This window comes from Etheostoma cragini, chromosome 3 (genome assembly GCF_013103735.1).
Source record: "Etheostoma cragini isolate CJK2018 chromosome 3, CSU_Ecrag_1.0, whole genome shotgun sequence".
Classification (NCBI taxonomy): domain Eukaryota; kingdom Metazoa; phylum Chordata; class Actinopteri; order Perciformes; family Percidae; genus Etheostoma; species Etheostoma cragini.
In genome coordinates this window covers 14820542-14844781 of record NC_048409.1, presented here as the reverse complement: position 1 = coordinate 14844781, position 24240 = coordinate 14820542, and the positions used below count along the sequence as shown (strand labels likewise).

General features: G+C 39.7%; 1 protein-coding gene across 2 annotated transcripts in view; it reads left to right on the top strand.

Moving 5' to 3' along the window:
* The window catches only part of vps53 (VPS53 subunit of GARP complex), a 26740-nt gene continuing 2500 nt past the window's right edge, over positions 1–24240 (top strand). The window contains exons 1-20 of one of the 2 annotated variants that reach the window (XM_034865751.1): positions 1–200; positions 694–774; positions 2190–2239; positions 2336–2402; positions 7455–7541; positions 7756–7871; positions 8856–8975; positions 11913–11991; positions 12102–12245; positions 12339–12481; positions 13012–13153; positions 14238–14333; positions 14981–15075; positions 16155–16397; positions 17868–18015; positions 18377–18459; positions 18577–18655; positions 19466–19614; positions 19721–19790; positions 19979–20116. In XM_034865751.1, coding sequence (XP_034721642.1) covers positions 114–200; positions 694–774; positions 2190–2239; positions 2336–2402; positions 7455–7541; positions 7756–7871; positions 8856–8975; positions 11913–11991; positions 12102–12245; positions 12339–12481; positions 13012–13153; positions 14238–14333; positions 14981–15075; positions 16155–16397; positions 17868–18015; positions 18377–18459; positions 18577–18655; positions 19466–19614; positions 19721–19790; positions 19979–20116 — 2217 coding nt within the window. In that variant the 5' untranslated portion in view covers positions 1–113. Of the gene's footprint in view, positions 201–693; positions 775–2189; positions 2240–2335; positions 2403–7454; positions 7542–7755; positions 7872–8855; positions 8976–11912; positions 11992–12101; positions 12246–12338; positions 12482–13011; positions 13154–14234; positions 14334–14980; positions 15076–16154; positions 16398–17867; positions 18016–18376; positions 18460–18576; positions 18656–19465; positions 19615–19720; positions 19791–19978; positions 20117–24240 lie in introns of both variants that reach the window. The other variant, XM_034865748.1, reaches the window with a different exon arrangement.

Here is a 24240-nt window from a genome sequence, read left to right as displayed (position 1 = left end):
TTCAACTGACCCTGAAAGCAGCGTTTATACATTTACACAACGTTATCAGGTATCCCAGAAGCCTCTTCACCAGGAAGTGGAATGCCGGAGAAGTCTTTGGTTTTGTTTTGACAATGATGGAGGAGGAAGAATTTGAATTTGCTGAGGATTTGGAGGCTATTTTGCATTTAACTCCAGAGGTGCAACTAGCCATCGAACAGGTAGCCGATTGACCTTGTTACTATTGCGGCTTTTTAAACAATGTTGCTGGTCTTGCTAACAACCCAGCTGTTGTTAGCAGGCTAGCTAGCTAGATGTGACACTTCTGTATTACGAACGCTAACGTCACCTTTATAACAATGACTTAGGGAAACATTGTTAGGTCGTTTATATATCGGGGTAGCGTCAGCTAGAAGTAATGCGTGACATTTAGTTTAGGAAGCAGTCTTTGCCTTGTAACGTTAATGTTACTCTTCGGTGATTATTAGCTAGGAAGCTAACGTTACAATAAACTCGACTCTACAACTTGTTTGTGTATGCCAGTAAAGACTGACTAATGTTATTTAGGGGAACCGTTAAATAACGTTACAAGGTATTATCAGTTTGCATGTAAAAGTCACCCCAACACACCATCAACAACAACAACAGTTCAGTGCAACGTCGTCAGTCATGACTTTGACTGAACGTCGTTTGTTTTTTGTGTACGTGCTGTAGGTGTTCCCCAGCCAAGACCCGCTGGACAGAGCAGACTTCAACGCTGTGGAATACATCAACACGCTGTTTCCCACCGAGCAGGTACCGTGAAGTGACAGACAAACATCTGCAGCCAGACTGATGTGCACACTGCTCTCCATTTTTCAGTGGCTTGCTTAAGTTTACACACCCATGCAAAAGTTGAAGGAGGAATATATAACCATCTTTTGGAAATTGATCTTAATGTCTTAATTGAAAAAAAAAATACGATTGGCATGGGGAACTTTCCATAAGATTATAATCATTCAAATCAAACCAGCTATTAAGATAACTGAAATAAAACCATGCCAATCTCTAGGTATGGTGAAGGGCTTTTTATTATGGGGGGTTATTTTAATTTTAAAGGGAACTTTATCAGGATGCAGAGTAACCTGGAGCCATGAAATAACTGGCCTTTAAAAATAACAATGTGCCTGCCTCAATGAGAATTTAACACAGGGGTGTACTTACGTAGGCCCCTTGTATTTTAAGGAAGAACATTTATCTATGAACAATACACTATTTATCATAAAGAAAATTGGTGGCCTTTTAAAGGTTGAATTTTTCCTAATTTTTTTTAATTAAAGCATTAAGACCAATTTCAAAAACATATTTTATTCCTCTTTTTAGTAAACTTTATCATGGGTGTGTAAACTTATGGAAGCCACTGTATTGTGATCCAGCCGATAGTGACTGTTACAGGGGTAGTCTTTGTTTAGTTGAGAATAATTTGTGGTTTACATACACATATTAGGACAGTGAAAGAAGGAAAAGTACAGGTGTTACTTGTACTGTAACATTAATATTGGCTGTATTCTATTCAGGTGTCCGATTAAGTGTGACAGTGAGCCTGCGTGCACAATACCAGGACCCTAAAAGTGGAGCGATTCAGATATTATAGCCAAGGAAAATTAATTTAACACCTGAAGTTCATATGTTGTATTAATTAGCATGTCTGTGAGTGTGTATGTACTATGTGTTTGTGAGAGTATTTTAAATGCTGAATGTGTGTGTTATACAGTACACATGTCTATGTGTATACTCCTTCTCCATGAGGGGTCACTGTTACCCTGTAGTGTGTGCTCATACACGTAGAGGGGTTCCTACTGGTGTGCATGCATTTTCACTTCATTGGGTTTTGTGTGTAATAATTTAAGGTGAGGGGCTACATCTGCCCTGCATTATAATAGAACATATGTATATTGTATACATATTGTTGCAAAGCAATCAGTTTGTTTAGGCACAAACACATTAAATGCTACAAAGCATGTATTTTTGTACAGAGGTGTCTTGTTTTGTGTAAAATATAGGGTCAACAAAACACAGTGAACAGCAGGGTAATGTAGCAGAAGGATTAAATAAAGGGTATAACTGATAGAAAAGAGTACTTATGTGTGATTGGGTAATCGAACCATTCTCCTCTGTATGTACGGCTGTTTGATGTTTTCCTGATTTCATGTCTTTTTATTTTCTCCCAGTCTTTGGCTAATATTGATGATGTGGTTAACAAGATTCGTCTGAAGATCCGGTGAGTTCGTGTTATTGAGTTGATAACACATTTCTTGTTTTTGTTTGTAGTTTATTATCAATCTGACTAAGTCTTTTTTTGTGTCACATACGAAAGGCGCCTGGATGACAACATCAGGACAGTGGTGAGAGGCCAGACCAATGTGGGCCAGGATGGCAGACAGGTGAGTTGAGCTACAGATCAAATAGGGACATACATAAAAAACACTAATATAGACACATATCTATACACTTATATATATTATTTATACCTTGCACTCTGTAAATATTATAGTATATATTATTTAATTATACTGTAGTCCATGTTATTTAATCCCTGTTAGACACTAACTACATTTCGTTGATATATACAGTACTTGTTACATGTGCAATGACAATAAAGTTGAATCTAATACTGCAGGGGTTAGACACACTTAATCAACTTAGAATTTTTTTTTCTGCAATGGATTTGATCACATTTCTGGTAATGTTGCAAGAAAAAAATCTAATGTCTTATTTTAGTTTTATTACTAATAATGTGTTAGATTAAAATTTATAGAAGTGCTCTACATGTATTTATTTGTCACTGTGATGGTGGTAGAGCTTGAGTTGTTTGCATAGGCTGATTGATATGTGTGTTGGTCTAAGATTGAAAGAAAATCAAGTATACAGCATTGTTCCTCCGCAAATCAGAGAATCACAGCATGTAGACCTTGAATGCCCGTATGGGGATGAATGATAATCACTTTTTCATATTCTATTTATCTCTTTTGGTGTTTGAAACCAAATCCTCTCCTGAAGTTAGAATAGTGCCAATGGTTGCTCCTAACCCAGAAAAACATGTTCTTCCCGCTCGCCTTCTCTTTCCTCTCTGCACATTGCTTCCATGGAAAAGGGGAGGATGACTCAGAACCATTCCCACTGCTCAATCTGCCCCTCCTTACGGAAAACACGTCTGGGAAATACATTCCTGTTTGTAAATACTTAGATTTCTTTTAAACCCATACTTTTGTGTCTTTGCCTTTTTCTTATGAGACCGTGACGGAAAAGAACAGCTCCTGCTGATATAATCCAGGTCCTGGAACATGACACCTGACGGGTGAGCCGTTCATGTTCTGACCAGTTGACATGATTAGGTGTGCGTTGTCGTCAGCGTGTCTGGCCCGGTGGCCCTGTCTTTCCCAGTTAGCTACCGTTTGGTAGCGGAAACGCTGTAAATCCCCTCCAGACCAATAACATTATACAGTCACACACAATAATTTTAGTTTGTTTTTCCAACCCCGCAGTGCCATCTAACATTTCCAGAGGAAAAATCCTTTCTGCAGATGGAAAGATGGAGAGGTATACATTTCAAGATGGCGATTGAACCATACAGACAGCAATAGAATAAATCCAACAAGATCAGCCATTCAGTCATTACTGCTGCTGACCGAACTCACTAACTGAGCTAAATGCAATCCCCAGGTTGAAACCCAAGACGGTAACATTTAAGGAAAAGGATGGAGAAAGCAAGACAGGAGGAGAGAGAAAGTGGAGGAGTTCTAGGGAATGATTTCTCTTGTGTTTTTTTTCTATAGGGAGTCAGATATTTATATGCTGCAGGGCTGAGTGTGGAAATGTAATTCTCTTAGTGGTCAGACCATAGCAGCTACTAGAGCTAATACTTGGTGTGTTGACGACTGTGTTACTTGGCAACGGAAAATCTTTACATTGAATTTGAAAAGCTGCGACAACAGTGAAATGTCTATTGCAACACATTAAGACCGATGACGCACACAATAACAGTTTGATTGAGTCTAATACACGGTGTCCAGTAGCAGAGAGACATACTTAATTATATTGACATGAACACCGTCATTAACCAGAAATTATGGCAATTCTCATATGCAGCTCATTTCTGACAAACCAGACTTAATCACTTCAACCTCCATCATTTCATGTGGTTGAAATATTACAGATGTAATTTCCTAAAATGCTGAACGTGACGGCGGATTTTTGGATTCTCTTGACTAGTCTGGCTGTGTTGGCAAATGTACACAACTTTACACACAACATATCTGGTTGTAGTCTGCCAGCTGAGAGTTTACACACAATGTTGTATGATGTCCCCACCTTCTTTAAAAAGAAAAAAAAGAAAACAAAGAACATGAATGCATTTTGGAGAGCCAGGGTACAAGCGGCCAAAATGTACCCTTCTCAGAGTTCTATCTTAGACACTTTTGATCTGCACTTTTTCTGTCTTCCTTTCAGCATAAAGTTAAAAATTAGAAAACTATTTTCTATAGCATTTTCAGGATTAGACTTTTGCATTTTGTGTTTGTACCAGAACATGTTTACGTGCTTTAATGTAAAAAAACACTTAATTTTTCTCATACTTACCATTGCTGCTGCAACTTTATTATTCATTGTTGCAAAACTTGTTCTGTATATAGATCTACCTATATCTATTTATAACCTAGCCGAGATTAGACAAAAAGTGTTCACAATAGTCAGAAATCTAAAAGTTTTCACTCATAGGGATTTGTCTAAAATAAGATCAGCTCATTACTTTAAGTTTTGGCAAAGTTTATCATGAAAATCCAACATTATAACAGTGTAGATATGACGGAAAACACGGAAAAGCATAATTTGTGACCTTTAAAACAATCTGTCACACTCTACAGCTTCTATCAACTTATACCTCAATTATGATTTTTCCAGTCATCAACATCATCTGCAAGCATCAACAGTGCCAACATTTTGTATTGCGTCATGAAGCGGAAAATTGAACAATCAAGAAAGTGTGTATTAGCAGAATAGTAGTATGTACTGTCAGGCTCAGCAATGACAAAGCACTTCATGAGTTATTATTTTCTCTGTTAAGTGAAACACTCCACTCTCTAATCTGTCTCGCTACAAATGTTTACATGATGGCAAAGTTACTGTTAAATTACTCCGTTTGTGGCCTGGGTGGCTCAGTGGGTGCACATATACTTAAAGGGCTCATGCCTCCACACAGAGGTCCAGGATTCAAGTCCGACCTGTGACGATTTCCTGCATTTTTTCCCCCTCTGTCCTCCCCCCTTTCTCACCTAGCTGTCCTGTCCATTAAAGGTGGAAAAGCCCCAAAAATCACTCCCTGTTTGCTTGATCAGATTTGTTTTATTTGGCCCTGAACTCAAAAGGAGAATTTAGTGCCAACTTATGAAAGCTACACTGATGTCTGTCAGAAGGAGGAGTGAAGAACATCCCAAGCCTGTTCAATCTCCTTTTTTGAACTCTATATTACCGCCTATGCGCCTTAGAACCTGTGCTGCTTTCATGTTAGGGATACTTTGGTGTGCACGTGCATGTTTGTATGAGAGCAGATAACATCTTAGGCAAGGAGGCGCCTGCTGGGCAGTGGTCTATGTCTGCTTTCCTCGAGGCTAAATACAGGAAACGAGCACTAGGAAGCGAGCCAGATTGACTCAGCTGAGCCAGATTGACTCAGCTGAGTCCGCATGAGCGACAATTGCAGCTTTGGAGGTTCTGGTCTCTTCTGCATGCACTTTGTTTGCTCAAGAACTCCTCCAGGGAACCTGAAAATTCAGTGGCACTCCCTTCCTCGCTGTCGGATCAAAGAGTAAATACATAACCTGCATGCATTTTTCCAATTAATTTATCCTAACACCTAAATACAAAAGGTTAGTTGGAAGCAAAAAGAAGGATGCATGCAAGCTAGAGTCAGCTTTTGCTTTCTTTCTGGCCATGGCAGACTGTTAATGGACTAATATTGCACAGGCTGGATAACGTTTTAGCTTAGTTTAAGAATAATAAGGTCAAAACTCCCCTTGTAGGGTTAAATGTCAACATGGTTTTGTTGGGATTTTGTGACCTGGTCATGTGGCGTCCTAACTTTGATTGTGTCTCCACAACACTGTCACCAAGTGCTACTTTGGCTACACTCAGGTAGTAAAAAATAATCCTCTGCTGTCAGTGCAAGTGATATTTATGTCTTGGTGAGTGTGTATGCATGTGCACAGTTGTGTATTTGCTCACTTGTTATTTCTTAGATGTGATTGTAAAAGTGGTAAATTCCTTGCACAGCTGGTACCGGCTGTTAGCTGTGTGTGTGTGTCTGTCTGTCTGTCTGTCTGTCGAGTTGTGTCCCAGCATCGGGCCAAGTAAAGCCAATTACCTAGGCATCAGATGTCGGAGCGCAATCTCTGTTTAGGGCCGTCAAAGAACAGCTGCCATGTTAGATGATGGGGAAATATTAGAATAGCACGTTAGCTATCTTATTGTTGTTACTGTCTAATGTTATCTAATCGGCTCTGGCTGTATAGGTATTAGTATCTGCTAATAATCTCTTTAGCCTTTTAGACAGCCTTTATGCAGAGATTAGCCTTATGGCTCATGTGTCAAACTAAGACCTATCAATGTCACATATCCATATAGCATGCCAATTAGACAGCCAATTAGCCTTCATTTCAGAACTGGGAACATGCATACGTGGCATTTGTTTTGACATGAACCAAAGCCAGTAGTGAGTGCGGATAAGAAATTTGACCCAGACTGGCACACCACAACTGACAGTTATTCCACAAACTGCCCTGTTCCTCACAATATATTGAGTGAGTATTTCTTCTAAGGAAGTTTAAAGGGAAGTTGAAGGTTTTATCTGTGATTACACATTTTGATTAAAAGCAGAATTAGAAACACATTGATTTAACCACCAGCTGCTAACAGGGTTTCCATGTTCTCCGGCCAGGAATTTGTGGATGACAAAAAAATCCAGACTGACCCTTTTGTTACATTTTTGATTTTACTTTCCGGCAGACATTAACAGGCAGTTTAATGTGCATTTATTAGGTTAGCTAATTTGCAGTTGATGCACGGTACGCCATTGCTGATCTGATTTACCAGCCAACAGGTAGATAATCCACTCAGTCTAACTAAGCCTTTGAGAGTAAACTGGGAGAAAAGTTTCTCATCCCTTTTCTTTCTCAAGGTGATGGTCGAACAGTTCTGTTTGGTTTTCCAGATTTTTTCCTCTTCTTGCTGCTGTTGCTGCTTCGTGTGTAATTCTGATATGATTAGTAATGGGCTGAGCTGGGCTTTGGCATTGGAATTCTATGCCCAAAATGTCAGGCCCAATCAGACCACTTAAGTGAAGTTGCGTACTCCCAAGAATACAGACATATGGTGGTGGTTTCTACACAGCGGTTGAAAATGTGGCTCTGTATGTTTCATATTGTTCTGTTTGTTTTTGGCAGGCTTTAGAAGAGGCCCAGATAGCCATCCAGCAGCTATTTGGCAAAATCAAAGACATCAAGGACAAGGCAGAGAAGTCTGAACAAATGGTATGTTCAGACTGTAAATCCCTCTTACCCTTATGTCTGTCCTAACAACTACACACAGACACACACACGCAGAGGTGCCTTGTTGAAGCTTAAATCAAGGGAGGCACACCATGTATCCTTCTGTTACAATAAAGGACAGAGGTTTGTGTCTCTGTACTTTTTTTACTTTCTCTTTTGTTCCAATTCTAAATGACCTGTTCCTCTTCCTGCACAGGTGAAGGAGATTACAAGGGACATAAAGCAACTGGACCATGGGAAGCGCCACCTAACTACATCCATCACCACCCTCAACCACCTGCATATGTTGGCGGGGGGTGTTGACTCTTTAGAGTGCGTACAATCACATTTAACAGATCAGACCAAAAGGCTTACACAATTAACAGTTTAAAGCTTATTTTGGATTTTTCAGATCCTCTGTAATATGGACTTTATTTAGGATAAAGGATTAGATTTATATTTATTTATACTGGGGGTTAAAACTGTGCTCTTCCCACAAATACGCATAATCTTTTTAATATCTGGTTGCCACATCCTTCTGTATTCTGTAAGCTTCTTTAAGTCTTTGGGTCAAGATGACCATATTTACCCCTTTTCAAATATATCAGTGTTCCTTTTTAACTACCCTATTGTAATTACTCAAAATAACATGATTGATTCCTCTTTAGCAAGTACAAATCTCAATTTTCTTTAATTGTCTTATTCCATTTTATTACAATTCGAAAACAAATGTAAGTGGTTTCCAAATAGTATTGAGTAAAAGTTGGCATATTCCAGTCTGTGATTATCCATTAACATCCATTCCTTTAATTTTAGTCTAAATAATTCCTAATTTCTGCCTTTCTAACTCAAACATTAGCTATAATTTCCTGTAAATGAGGTTCATTGACCATAAATCCCAAAAATAACTGTAAAACTAAAGTTAATAAGTTAGTGTTACGTAATGTTGAAAACGTCCAAAAAGTGGCAACATTGATAAAAAGTGTCAAACGTGTTGAAAAAAGGAACAAAAGTGGAAGAAAAAGTTAAAAACATTGATAAAAAGCGTCAACAAAAGTGTTGATTTTCAATTTTGACAGGAAGACATCACAAGGGTTAAGGACAGGGGATGGTTTTCTTACCTATAGCGTGTTAGGAGCGTGCTAATTTACACTTGTGTAATTATAAATAAAAATGAGAAAGTTAGATTGTTGCTCAAATAATATTTTTAATGAGGTGTATTGCAAAACCACTTAATTGTACCATAGAGAATATGAAGATATACATTTTCTTTAAATATTAATAGAAATAATTCACAATTTATGTGTTGTGTTCCAGAGCCATGACCAGAAAGAGGCAGTATGGTGAGGTGGCCAACCTGCTTCAGGGAGTGGTCAATGTGCTCGAACATTTCCACAAGTACATGGGCATTCCCCAGATCAGACAGCTTTCTGAGAGGTAACTAATATGCACACATTAATACACACACTTACAGCTGCAATATTTCACAGCTCATCAGCTGAACTTTTGAAAATTGTTTACAGTATTTGGCCAGATGTTTTTTGCGTATTACATCCTATTTATGCAGTTTTTCACACAGATGCATGAATAATCCCACTCCTACAGGGACCCACAGGAAAGAAACACTGAATAGGGTCCTGTTTTGCCAGAATTTCTTTCATTTTGAGAGATTAGGGGCACCCTTTTCTTAGCCGTGTGTGTGTGTGTGTGTGTGTGTGTGTGTGTGTGTGTGTGTGTGTGTGTGTGTGTGTGTGTGTGTGTGTGTGTGTGTGTAAGATGCATTTATTAAATTATGCACTTGAAATTGTTATTCGTGCTTGCAACATGTCTACCAATCTAACAGTGTATTCTCTTTGCTTTGGTGAGAGTCATGCCAATATCTGCATGTCGTATTTTTGTTTAAACACACAAACACTCACACAGGGATACAGTATATACACACACACCACAGAGAGAGAGAACAAAGTGAATTGTTATACTGTTTCCCATAGCACTGACTGTTTAAATTTCCATTTTTACTATTATTTTCCAAAAACATTAGAATCAATTTGGGACACATTTTCCAAGTTAATCTTGTTCAAAGTAGTGCTGATCCCTAAAAACTACACTTAAAGGATGACCTTTTGTTCTGTTTGGACTGAGGTGTGGCAGAACGTGTTCATACCAAATAACAGTTGCGTGGAAGAAGTGACTCAGCTGGAGTAACAGATGATAGGAGAGACACAGGGCTGGGGGACATATGAAGACAAGGCAGACAGCTGGACACAAACCGTTAATAGAAAGTGTATAGAAAGTAATTAACGGAAAGAATTCTCTGTTACAAACTTGGGCGGACTAAAACATCAGCCACAAAAAATACTACAGATAAAAGAAGACAAACATGGAGCTAGAGGCAGGATGAAGGATCAGATGGGGAGTTTCCAGAATTACAGCCAGGGGAACAGTAACTAAAGGATGTTGAGAGCAGGGAGCCAAGATGTAACTTGCCATTGTTTCCCATACAATAAAACGGTTTTTTTAAATAGTTGCTAGAGAACAAAGGACAAATTTCTATTCAATTCTGAATTCAAACATAAAACAAATAACTACTTACATAAGTATTTCTGTCAATGATGAAATCAAATTAAAATACAAAAAGGAACAGGATTACATATTTAATAAGTGTATGTAATGCATCTCATAGCATGATTGTTAAAACATCAAATGAAGTGTGTTTAGTTGAAGGATGTTTATTAAGACAATGTAGTGTATAACAGTATTGAGTAATTAAGGGCTAAAACAAATTGTAAAGCAAGTAACCTCTCATTCTGAAAAATAAGAACAAATTTCCAACCTTCCAGCTCACAGGTCAGTGTTATGGAAATTGGAAAATTCAACCGGCTTACAGTCTAAATACATGTTAAAGCCTCCATCTGACATTTCTCTATTCATGTCTTAAAGTTTATAAATAAGTGAAAGAAAATGGAGTCAGTGTAGCTGTCACCTTTCTGAACAGAAACAACTGATAATTGTTTTATAAGCCTTTTTCTTTTCACCAGCTTTTTGTACTGTTGTATATCACACGTATGCACGTAGATGATTGGAAAAAATGCAGCAACAGACTGAACATAGTCAGACCTGCTACTGACAGGTTGGTCTCCGTTACATCAGCTTGTTAGAGTGCGAGACACAGCCAACACAGGAGCTGTAGAGCAGTGTGCGTGAGATTAAAGTCTCTTTATCAGTAGCTGACAAAACAGATGGGTAGTTGGATATTAAGCCGACATCGAGCACTTAAAATTAAAAGGCAACCAGTCAAGTTGCCGTCCATCTGTGAAACTATCTCTGCACACTCACCTGTTTATTCTGGAGGGTTTTCATGGTGTAGGGTGCTGTCCTTGGTTAACCCTGCCTGAATCCCTGCCTGGACAGGTTCCGATTGTCTTAATAGACGTCATTTTATAAGCCCTTCTCTACCATTTTTGGATTTTTCAAAAATATTTTCTTCTATTTTATTTATTAATTTTAGTAATTTTGTAGTTGGTGCTTTGACACTTCAACACGTCCCTGGTCTTGAGGTTTGCAAGCAAAATAGCTTTGAGGTGCAATATGTAATATATTTACTGTATTTCATCCCATAATAAGATATTAAGGAAACACACAGAGTTGAAAATACTATCTTGTCCGACAACAATGCTGATGCTAGTATTTCCTCCTTTGAAATTTCCGTTACGTGACTGAATGTCTGTTTGTGTTTTTGCCTGTGTGTTGTTCAACTGCCTGCTTTGACAGCCAGGCCGGGTTGCCAAATATACACCTGTAGAAAGGCAAGCCCTGCGTGCTACAGCTGTTGTACAGCCATGGAAGCAGCACACAAATGCAAGAGATCAACAGAGATATTCTCCCCAACCCAAAAAAACCTTGGCAAAAAGATATTGGAACTGTATTTGAAATATGGAGACAGCTCAGAGGCTAAAAGGATGGATTATGACTGTCAACATAGCCAGCATCTGACATTAGCTACTGCACTGTGCTGTGGAGTACTGTCTGGCTATGTCAGCGTCTAGCAACATTGTTGGAAGCGCTCTCAGCCTGGCAACCTTAGTAAACTCTGAGTCTGTGGAGGAGGGGCCGGGGGAGACGACTCTCTCCAGTATGAAATTGGACTGTAGTAACTATTTTAAATTTTATCTGTCAGTAAATAGCGTCTTTCTCTGGAGTTCTTGGACAATAATTAAACTAGGAGTTTTTACCTGGCTAAGGAGCCAAAATAGTCAATCCTTAAATGAGGTAAAGTCTGTTGTATGCTGGGGGCAGTGACATGAAATTGCCACCATTCCAACTGATTATGAAAACAATGAATAATTTAGTGCTATTGGTATTTGTCCTTTCTAGAGTCAAGGCAGCGCAGAGTGAGCTGGGGACTCAGATCCTGGCAGATTTTGACGAATCCTTCCCCTCTCAAGGCTCCAAGGTAAAGATGGTGTATGGTAAACTGGATTTCAGAGGTTCTTCTCTTGTTTACATCAGCTCTCTCCCTCCCGTACAAAACTTCATGTCTAACTTTTATTTTCATCCATCCAGAGAACTGTTGGTCCCAGTAACGTGCTTAGAGATGCCTGCCTGGTGGCCAACGTGCTGGATCCGCGCATCAAACAGGAGATCATAAAAAAGTTCATCAGACAGCACCTCTCAGAGTACCTGGTATTATTCCAGGAAAACCAAGATGTGAGTAAGAATTTGAATTCCATAATGTATAAGAGCATATCTAATTAATAAATTAGGTAAGAATGAAAAAAAATATTGTACCCTGTTGCTCAGGTGGCATGGCTAGACAAGATCGATCGCCGCTATGCCTGGATCAAACGGCAGCTGGTCGACTACGAGGAGAAGTATGGGCGCATGTTTCCTGAGGAGTGGTGCATGACAGAGCGTATTGCTGTGGAGTTCTGCCACATCACCAGGTAAACACACACCACAACATATGATCTAAAACCCCATCTAGGAACACATTTTATGGTTTGTGGCTTTAGCCTATTTAGCGTATATTGTATACTGCGTCTCTGGCCCCAAGAAAAGAAGAAAGAAACGTAACCAATTTAAATAAAAAAAAGTGGAAATTGGTTGTGGTACTTTCTGAATTACAAAATGAACTACACTGGAATGGGTTGGCTGACGTGAGTCTGTAATTTGTCTTTAAGCACACTTGATGACATGATTGGTGACTTAGTGTCCACACACTAGGTTGCTGCGAAAGAGAACTACTGTTTGGGTGTTCCTCCCTGCTACAACTGACAATAAAAGAAACACTGGGCAAAAATAATACTAGTGTTGATATAAAAAAGCCTGAAAAGACAAGTTTTTGCTAAAAGGACAGATTACACGATAATGTACTAACAAAGATCATTGGAAACATTTTTGGGATGTCAAAGCATAGACATTATTAAGGTAATACAGTTCAACTATGTCCATTTCTTCATGTGTGTTTTGTAAGGGTGGAGCTAGCCAAAGTGATGCGAACACGGGCTAAGGAGATTGAGGTGAAGCTGCTTCTGTTTGCTATTCAGAGGACCACAAACTTCGAGGGTCTTCTGGCCAAACGCTTCACAGGATGCACCTTGACTGACACACCTGGAGTGAGAAAAGCACACACACAGACAAACATTATATGCTTCAAATTATTCAAGCTGAAACCGTCCAAACACACACAAAAAAATCAGTGATTGTAATTACACGCCTGCCCATCATTAACACGTTTCTTGAATTATGAAATGTCATCCAGTCACGGCATTTTTTCAAAGTGGCTCCAGTGGGGCTGTATGTATCTCTTGCAGAAATAATTTCAGTATTGTTTTGGCAAAATGGCAGCATGCAGATTGGTCTCTATTAGGCATAATAAATCTCAGCCTTTCATTGTACCATATTCATACTTACATGAAACTACTGATTCGTGCCTTGTTATGTTCTACACTCACACACACAACGAGTACTTTCTGTGTCCCAGCCTGAAGAAACCTTTTCAGCAAGCACATTTTGGGGTCTGGAGGTTGAAGTAATACACAGAGAATGGACCGATTATGATTATTAGTTTGTTGGGTTACAACAAGGCCAACCTTGTTTAGAACTGATAATTAGAATTGCATTTTCAACAAAGCCTCCCACAAAATAGTCAACATAAACTGATGAGGGAGGGATGATGATGTGTTGTCACACAGACCGTGAGCGATGATACGAGGTTATAGATTTGATGGTTATCATCCCTTTAATATGTCCATAAATTGCGTGTAAGGTAGACATTGCATGCTAGTAAATGCACTGTTTTTGGTCCGCTTCCTGTATTTGGGTCCGATTTTCACCTAAAGTGAACTGAACTCGAGTGCACTTGGAAATTAACCGAGACCCCCGTTTTCATGGGGACCAGAGTTTTGGTTGTTTGGTCTGCACTAGAGTTTGAATGTTCTTTCACACCAACCAAAACAACCTGGACTACCCCCAAAACGTTCCAGGGTTCGGTTAAAATGGACCAAACAGCTCAGGTGTGAAAGCAGCCTCACCTGCCCAAACAAACCAAACCAGCGGAACAAACAAACTCTAGTTTGATTCAACCGAACTAAAGGCTGTCGGTGTGAAAACGTCCTAGTGGCAGTCAAAGCCCTAATGATGCTCTGATAATTAAGCAACTGAAAAAACACTAATGTTTGATCTGTGCTTTTATAGCAAAAGAGGCCAGAGAGCCCTCTCGAGACCACTAACCCCTTCCTGGAGGATGAGGCAGGTGAGGACACGGGCACAGATAAAGACCAGGATCTGGCTAAGGTGAGTTAACCTGGAATGACCCCAACTGACCCGTTCTGCAACATGGTCCAGTCAGATAATGCTTCCTCTGATGTGGAGCTTTCTTTAGGCCAAATAGAGTTTTTATTTATTTAATTTTTTATTCTTTAAAAAGGAATACGATTATTTAATATTCTCTCATGTATTAATTAATAATAATAATAGTTTGTACTTTATTAATCCCGCAAAGGAAATTACAAGGTTTTTCACTTTGTTTTTAGTACACACATGTCCAAAATACACACATATGCTCAGTACCTGTATATGCACAAACAAAGACATGGCAGGGTGAGAGTGCCGCATCCACACCTCCTTTAAATAAGTTCAAACAAAAAATGAACAAAATAATTTTCATGGAAGGAAAGGATTTATTGCAGGACTGGTGTATTTAACTCCATTAGTAATAGTTAGGTGGAGCTAATAAAGTGGTAGCTGAGTATTTTTTGCATGGAAAGGAAATTGCTTCAGTTTCATGTTACACCATTTTATGTGAAAACCGTGTTGACTGTTTGGACATTTATTGTGTGCCTGCTGAGTTGGAGGCAAAATATAAACTGATTGGTACTCAGAGGAGCTAAAACTAAAACCTGTTACTTCACTAATTCTTCATTTCACCTCTATTCTTTAAGCCCAGGAAGCCAAAAGCTCCGGACAACCCTTTCCATGGCATTGTCTCCAAGTGCTTTGAACCTCATCTATACGTCTACATAGAATCCCAAGACAAGTGAGCAACACACATTCATACAAACTGAAGAGGCCAAATTGGGTCGTGGTACACAGACCAAGACCCAGAATCAGAATCAGGAGCAGGTTGTGTTTAAAGTTGGCACATGCATCCTTTTCCATTTCCCACTCGTCAACCAGATCCCCCATCTCCCATTCTACTTCACTGCCTCTTCTGTCTTTCCATCTCTTGTTCCTGTACATGCCTCTGTCTCCACTGTGGCAGAAATGTTTCCCATTAACTACACGACCACAGACGCTGCGAGACAGAGAGGGAGGTTGAATAAGTGCTGCAACAGCAGATCTGCTTATTTTCATTCCTACCTCTTTTTCTTTCCTTTTTTGGTACTCCTCTTTCTTTTTGCATACTTTTTGTGTCATTCCTCCTTTCTACACCTCAATCTTTCATTCTTTATTTTTCTCCCTGTTCTTTACAGTCTCTTTCTGTTTTCTTCCTGCCTCTTTTTTATAGCATCATCCTTCACTTCTCCTCTATCAGTCCCCTCCCCCAGCCATGGCGATCACTCCTGAAACTGAACACAGTTCTGAGACTGCTGTGCTTGCATGCAGCCCCTGGCTCTTGGCTCCCAAGACTGTTACATGCCATTTGTCTGTCCAAGGGAACAGGATTGACCTATTCTGCAGCCACAACCTCATTTCAGTTCAATCCAAAGACCTTAAACAGGCAACAGCCAGATCAGTGTCCCCAGTGGGACATAGCAGGAGAGAACAGTGGCCTGCCTGTTTAGTCCTTGGCTTAAATTCCAAGATTCAGTTGGATTGGACCACACCAACTAAATGTGGACCTGTTGACTGTAGTAGTGAGGATTTTGATACGCTTGGAATATTTTCAAGTCTATCTGCCGATTAATATATCCTTTTATTTATTTTTTGGGGTTTAAGAACCAATCTTATGTTTTTGTTCTTTCAATGTTCTTATTTGATTCATTGAATTAATTTTGTGTCTGTGTGTCTGCGTGTCTGTGTGTCTGTGTGTGTGTGTGTGTGTGTGTGTGTGTGTGTGTGTGTGTGTGTGTGTGTGTGTGTGTGTGTGTGTGTGTGTGTGTTGGGCATCTGCAGGAACCTGGGCGAACTGATCGATCGGTTTGTTGCTGACTTCCGAGCTCAAGGCCCGCCCAAGGCAGGCACGGAGGAGGGCGGAGCGGTGCTGCCCAGCTGTGCTGACCTCTTTGTCTATTACAAGAAGTGCATGGTGCAGTGCTCCCAACTGAGCACCGGAGAGCCAATGATCGCCCTCACAACCATCTTCCAGAAATTCCTAAGAGAATACGCTTGGAAGATCCTCTCTGGCAACTTACCCAAGTAAGACTGGTTCAGGATTGGCCATTTTTTTAAATTCACATATTAGAATTTTCCATTCTCATGAATGAGACAATGAATTCACCTAGTCTTCACATAAAACTTGGGGTAATTGTGGTTTTCTGTGAGTAAGGGTAGAATTGAAGAGAAATTCAATGTTGGGATAAAAGGTTAAAAGGTTAGCAATAACTATACTTTGTACTGACATTCTCAAATGAAAGTGCTTCAATATGAAGACACTTTCATATTGGCTTCACACTATGTAGTGTTAAAGTCAATGGAAGTAGCTTAATATGTCCTGTAGTGGCTAGTACATGCTGGTAATGTTCAAATTATTATTGTTTCAACAATTGCCATGAAAAGGCCAAAGCCAACAATCAATTGATCATATTAACAAATATTGTCTGTGTTTTCCACTGCGCCATGAGCCTCCATTGCATTCATAACTGTTAAAAACACATCACTCAGCCACATAATTGCACTGGGTGAAAGATTCCTTTTATTACAAACGAACACATGCACTGTCATTTATTTTCAGGTAATCCCAAACACATCTTCCTGCTGACAAAAACATTCCCTATTATTCACACACTAGTATTTCAACAGTTTCCATCTTCTAGAATCAATACATTTTTGGGCAGGAACAGATTTATTTGGAATTCATTTTTCACAAACAAGCATGTCATGCCTATATTTCTTCATTCTCTTGGTATGGTAAGGGGGCTGTTTAGGAGTTTAGTTTGAAAGTTAATGTCTTCAGTCCTCGCTGTGTTTAATGGATTGGGATGGCATGCTATGAGGGATCTGGAGTTTGTTATTTTGTGGCAAAGCCTAATATGCTACCAGCAAACAGCTGGCTCATTGGCGACATTAGAACTCATCTCTTACCCACACACACACACACACACACACACACACACACACACACAGTCATGCTCTGTTTCGTCTCCAATATGCATGCATGCTAATTACACTTAAACACTTGCGCTTGTTGACTAATGTATACCATATTCGGAGAAGTATACAAAGACACACTCAAATGTTTTGCAAGTGTGTACACTTTAAGACGCATGCAGACACGGTTGTTCAGTGTGGTGTGCTGTGAACCGGTTTTGTGAGGTTTGGAGAGGGGCCCTCGGAAAGGAGCTTGAACTATGTTGTGGTTTTACCAACGTCTCTGTTATGATGTTTATTAATGACTGGGTCGCCGTTGAAGTCTCATTGGCGCAGCATCCGACACTTGGGTATGCTTGTTGTTTTGCCTGTTGTGTCTATACCTGTGGTTGCATGAGGAGTTTTTCTTAAAGCTCCGTGGTAAAGGGGGTTCACATCTAAAATTATACAACAGCTAAATCTTAGTTAGTAGTAGACTCATATTTTTTCAGTTATGATTAGTTAAGAGCCCCTCTTTCTCTGTCTCTATCTCTCTGTTTTACTGCTATTCCCTCTTGTTATGTCTATCTCTCTATCCAGATCCAGCAGTAATAGTGGGGGTCTTACCATCAGCAGTCTGCTGAAAGAGAAAGAAGGCTCAGAAGCTGCTAAATTCACCATGGATGAGCTCTGCCTGATCTGTAGCATCCTCAGCACTGCAGAGTACTGCCTGGCTACCACACAACAGGCATGCACGCACAAACTAAGCACACAATGCACATTCCTGAAGTACCAATGAATTCATGCTTTCAGTTGAACTGCAGATGCATTATATATGCTACGGATAAGAGACGCCTAAGAGATGCCGATCATGTAGCGGTTTCAGAATGTTTGACCTGTGTTTCATTAGTGTTTTAAGGAACTCAAAGGGACAGTTGTGATTGCAATACACCCTGAGGTTTGAGGTTTCATCAATGCTGTTTTTTTGCAACACAGATATTGCAATTTTAAGTCAGTATTTTTCAAAATAGACCAACACACATTTAAAAGGATGCTGTCAAAGTAATGCAGCTTTTATGTTAATATTCATGTTTTATTTTATGTTCCAGTTGGAAGAGAAACTAAAGGAAAAGGTGGATAAACTCCTCATGGAGAGAATAAATTTGACTGGGGAGATGGATACATTCAGCACGTAAGTGACAACTACAGACCAACAATGTGTGTTTCTATTAACAACAAAGAGCCTACCTTCTGTTATGTGAAGAATCTGTTTTAATGGTGTCAATTATTTACTTTGATGTTTTGCCAGTGTGATCTCAAACAGTATCCAGCTACTTGTTCAAGATCTTGATGCTGCCTGTGACCCTGCTCTCACCGCCATGAGCAAGGTTAAACACACACACACACACACACACACACACACACACACACACACACAGAGTTAAAAAGGAATTTTCATATTTTTGCCCTTAAAAGAGTATATAAGATGCTATAACACTATTTAATGTTTTAAGCGCACAGTGTGAAGCACCTGGCTTAGGTGCATTTAGGGGGTGTACAAATCTACTTTTTCTAGGCGCATGGTTCAAAAGGGTTGTACTTAGTGTCTTCATTGTATTGTAGGTGTGTTTTGGGCGTAACATGCAATAAACCAATCAAACCAAGGCGCGTTTATGGTGGTGGATTTGCACTGTAATATTTTAAATTTGTGTGTGTGTGTGTGTGAGACATGTGACAAGTATAGTGTGTGCAAGCCTAGGCAGATTTTACTAATGCACTGTTAAAATAACTACGCAATGCGGCGTTATTGACTTTAAACCAGGTTTTTGTCGGTCAATGGCGCGATCACTTTCCGCAGCTTCAAGAAAGCAATACTCCAAGAGTGCACCTAAATACACCTCCCTGTAAGACCAGCACGCCCTTGGGCGCAGGTGCATTTGCTATTGAAACGATGTGGGCGCTGGACGGGAAACTGACAGCAGCGTTGGTCTAGCTAAGACACCTGCGTCAGGCTTTGCCGGGTGCAAGATAGGGCCTATGGGCTTTGTTGATTTTTTTAATGTCTCTTTGTCACCAATCATCACTCAGAAACTTCCACATTTAAAATATGTTATTCTTTTAATGTTTAATGCATTTAGGGGTTTCCCATATAAGCCAGACGATAAACATCTCTCTTTCTCTCTCGCTCTCTCTCTCAGATGCCGTGGCAGAGTGTGGAGCACGTTGGCGACCAGAGTCCTTATGTGACGTCAATCATCATGCACATTAAGCAAAATGTGCCGATCATCAGAGACAATCTGGCGTCCACGCGGAAATACTTTACACAATTCTGCATCAAGTTCACAAAGTACAATTCATACACACACAGGAATACTCACACCATTGTTCTATCCATGAGCCGTTATTAAGGTTCCCAAAGTTAATATATATTTGTCACTTCTTTCTTTTCTCAGTTCTTTCATTCCCAAATTTATCAACCACCTGTTCAGATGTAAGCCTATCAGCATGGTGGGAGCTGAACAGGTAAGTTTAATTCATGCTATTTTGTCATAAAGCAGCATTATGAGTCCTACTTTTAAGCACATTTTAAGTGTACTATTAATCACAAAATGCATGCTTTAAGTTCATTATGTACACTGGTTTATATGTTTAATCGTGTGTAACTGTTATTATATGCCTGAGCTTCTCTCTTGTGCCTCCTACCCCACCAGCTCCTCCTTGACACTCACTCCCTGAAGACAGTCTTGCTGGATCTGCCCTCAATAGGCTCCCAGGTGCTCCGTAAGGCACCCGCCAGCTACACCAAGATAGTTGTGAAGGGCATGACACGTGCAGAGATGATCCTTAAGGTGAGGGGGTGGGGGACCTTTTGGCTTTGCAGCTTTCATGTGCAAATTTCTTTTAAGGGCAAAACCTTCCTTAGATGAATGTTGGAAAAACACTCAGCCTTGCTCTTAAGGCCAGTAGAGATGAATTTAAACAGTTTACCTTTTCCATATACACTCAGAAAGAGCTTGTATCTTTAACTGATGGATTTTAATGAGAACCTGAAACTTTCTCTAAATACAAAAAGTCCCACTTAAAGACATTATTAGAGCCGCTTTATCTTTATGGGACACTTCAGATTTTATGACATTGAACATAGGTGGCTGAATTCAAGCTGGCCAATTTTACAACCAAACGCTTCACTTTCTGACCTTTTAAAGGCTTGAAACTGTACAGACCGCACACCCTTTTGTGTGTGTGTGTGGTCTGAATGAATTTTCTTTATCTATTGTTTGCCATTGTACAGATTTAATACTGAAACTCTGACATATTCAGTTAAACACAAGCTTTGGTGTTGACGCTAACACTTGACCAAGAATAGTCCTACACAATCTGCAGCTAACTGCTTTTTCCACTGATTGAGGTACCATCGTTAGAAACAATAAAGACAACGTTTTGAGTGTTTTCTAGTTCGCTGGCAAGCCGGTATGAAAGTGTTTTTTGTTTTGAGTCATTCACACAGATTATCTGCTTAGTTTAATTATAGACAATTGTGTCTTTAACACCACTCACAATAGCACTTTATAGACATATTTCCATAAAATAACCCACCTCACATCGAGTTCGGAGGGAATAGGAATGGAGATCATGCTCTACTGGCTAATGAGTGATAGATGGGCCAACACAAGGCACACACATTCTTTAACACAGCATGGGGTTGACCATGCTCAGGCAGTAGATCAGGCAACCATGCGTCTATTCACATATACTTGTGCAGTAATTGGATGTTGTTTTCAGTGTGGAGAACATACACAAGATTCAGCCATTTAGCCTCGCCTCAGAATTACCTTATGAGACCCTAGAGGACACTGGTATGTGGCTGCTGTAGATTAACCACACCCTAATTAACTGTCTCTGGAGTGTACAGAAATGCACACGCATACACGCCTGTCCCTTAATTTCCCTTGGACTCCCTGGAGTATTTTTTTCCTTCCTGAAGTTATTGGGGTCGGACTGTCTTGATGTCTGTAGCAGTTAGTGTGACCTGCTCTAATCTTGTTATGCTATGCTATAATATTATGCTAAAATACGGTAACTTTTACACCCTGTCTAAGAATTGGGCCTCTAGGCACACTAACTTTGGTCTGTCTCAGACATTGACTGTTCAGCAAATCCTCTCAGCATTTGAGATTTGATAGCCTCTTGACTTTTTTCTACCGGGATGCACACTATTCCATATGGCCTTTTTCAGACTCTTCTTTGTTCCCTGGGAAAACGCTCTGAATGTACTGTATATACAATCCCCACTCATCTGCCACACATTAAAAGGGCTTTCACATTATAGAATTATAGAACGCATTCACATCAGTTTTCACTGTCAGCTTTTTCTGGATTTGACTGCCAGCGGGCCCCTTCAGCTGGAATGTGATCTATATGGCTTGTGAAGAGCTCTTAACAGACGCAACTGACGCTGCAGAAAGGCCTCCGAGTGATTCACTTCAATTACTGGGACGGCAGAAGACAAAATAATAACTGCAGAGGCTAGAAATCTGTTACCGCAATAAAATTAAAAGAAAAACGCAAACAAACATTCTAAAGTAGACAATTGTTAGTTAGTATTAGCCTAATAGACAAATGACAGTCCTAATAATTAAGATCCACTCAGGCATTGCATCTCCCTGGTAGCAAGAAGGCATGCAAGGTGTCTCTGGGTTGCATCCTTCTAAAACCAACATCAATTTTGAAAGAGCTGTACATAAATGTTGTCTGTTTTCTTCTGTTTTGGCTTTTGAGAGAGAAATCTCATATAAGTGAAGAGAAGCTTTTGTACTGTGGCCAACATCTTACCCATCAACTTTGTGCAACATCAAGGTTTCTCACAGGTGATTGCTTCCACCTTAGGCTGAGACTGAAACCTCTGAAAGAGGGTCAATAGGAATTCCTCTGTTTAACCTCAACAATAGTATTAAATTACACTCTGGGATGCTGTGACTTGAAATTAAATCTAGCTTACCTCCACCCAAAAAATACTGCAATTCATTGGGACAATCGAAAGAGCACTTCAAGGTTTTCAATGCTCCCTTTAACACCTACTGCAGGATTCCCTGTACATTTCAAGCGTTTAAGCTTTTAGGTTCTTTAAATTGGAACAGTGTTATTTTTGCAAATGATATACCTTGGAGAACATATGTATATAGTCCAGAGAGATAAACTGGAGTGTAAAAAAAAAGCGTTGTCTTAAATTTAGCTAGTCAGAGAATTACCTAATATTAGTGCCTTGCCCAGTGAAGATGTGCCTGTTTGGAACGGCCCTATTGCTCGGCTTGTGGTATTACTGCTTGTAGAATTCATTAAAACCAAATTGTACCCCGAAAATACTTGCAGATGGACCCCAAACCACTGACAAATCCAACTCACCTGTACACCCTACACCCTAACCCTACTACGAACGCAGATTCAAAATGTAATCACAAAATGTCACAATGACAATGGGGAATAATCAGAAATTAGCCTCATGGACTCATGGCAGTGCGCTACACACCGTTGCCCGTGTGTGTGCGTGCGTGGCGAGATATAGAGACGGTGTTGTATCATTAACTAATTTAACAGTTCTGCAGAGGTGTTCATTTCCATACAAGTCTAGTGGCTTGACAGTGAATGGGGATGTAGGGGATTTGATTCGCGTTGGTACATATTTTGGCGATGGTAATGTTGTTAGTTAGCAGTAGACTTAATTAACCGTACCTGGGGTAAGTCTGATGGAAAGGGCTGTGTCTGCCCAATTCAGCTCTGAGATTTTCTCGCATCGCACAGCGCTGTGAAGAAATTCTCTCAGAGATTATTACTTTATATTCTGCCTCTGTTTAGAAATGGTGAATGTAGTCTACAGCTCACAGCAGCCTAACACTATTTAGTGTCTGGCTTTTGTTTACTGTTGGCAAATGGCTTTTTTTTTTTACATGGAAAGCGTAGCGCCTTTTTTCCGCAATGTTTCTTTTAGCTATCCGCCCGTGCTAAATAAATTAAATAGCGGGACCATTTCACAAACTGCCATGAGACTGGGCTGGAGATTGAGCAATACAAAAAATTATTATTGACCAAATGTAGGTTAGGGTGTTTGTTGTTGAATGTACACAGCTGCACATTTTTAATGCGGTGGCATGGTTCTAGAGATGATTTTATGATTTCACACTAATCAAAACTCTCCTCTTGATGTTCCAAATATATGTTCCAAGTATATATAAGTAACTAAACTATGTAAGCAACAATGCTTGTGAATAGTAGTAAAATTTAAGTAGCATTCGTTTTATTTTATTATTTTTTAGCCACTTGAGAGCAGTGAAACAAGCTGTAAACACAACATTGACTTATTATCACCTTATAAAGTTGTTACGTGTTAGCAAAAAACTAGCACATAGACAAACATTATTTGGAGTTTGTGGTGTTGACTCCTGAGGAAAATATATTTGGCTTGTGTTCACCAGCTAGCAGCTAACTTTATTTCTTTCTACCGTTGGGCAGGTAGAATACAGTAGTTTATCAGAGCGAGTTTGCTAAAAATAGCTGCCTTCTGCCAAAAAGAGTGGAAAAAAAGAAACCAAAACAATACTGTTTGGTGTCCTAAAACCAAAACAAAGAGCTTAAAGATGCTAAAATGGTCTGTAAAGCTGAGGAGAACTGTGACAATTAACTGTGGGTTATTACTACTAGCAACCCCTTACACATTAATCATGGTCATATTAATTAAAGCAGCTTTAAACTGATTCAGTATTGACTTGCGCTCCAGTTCACAGAACAGTTATCACTGTATTTTAAGTTAAGTTTGCGTTTCTTAGCGTAGCTATCGAAGTATCTCCTTTGAGTGTCAAGATGAATCTATCTGGGTTGTGTGTTATGTGAGCCGGTGCTTAGTTATGTTTAAAGTACATAGGATTCTCTCTGTCTGTCTGAGACGGCCTCTCCTGGCCGGTACGATGCCTGTGAAACG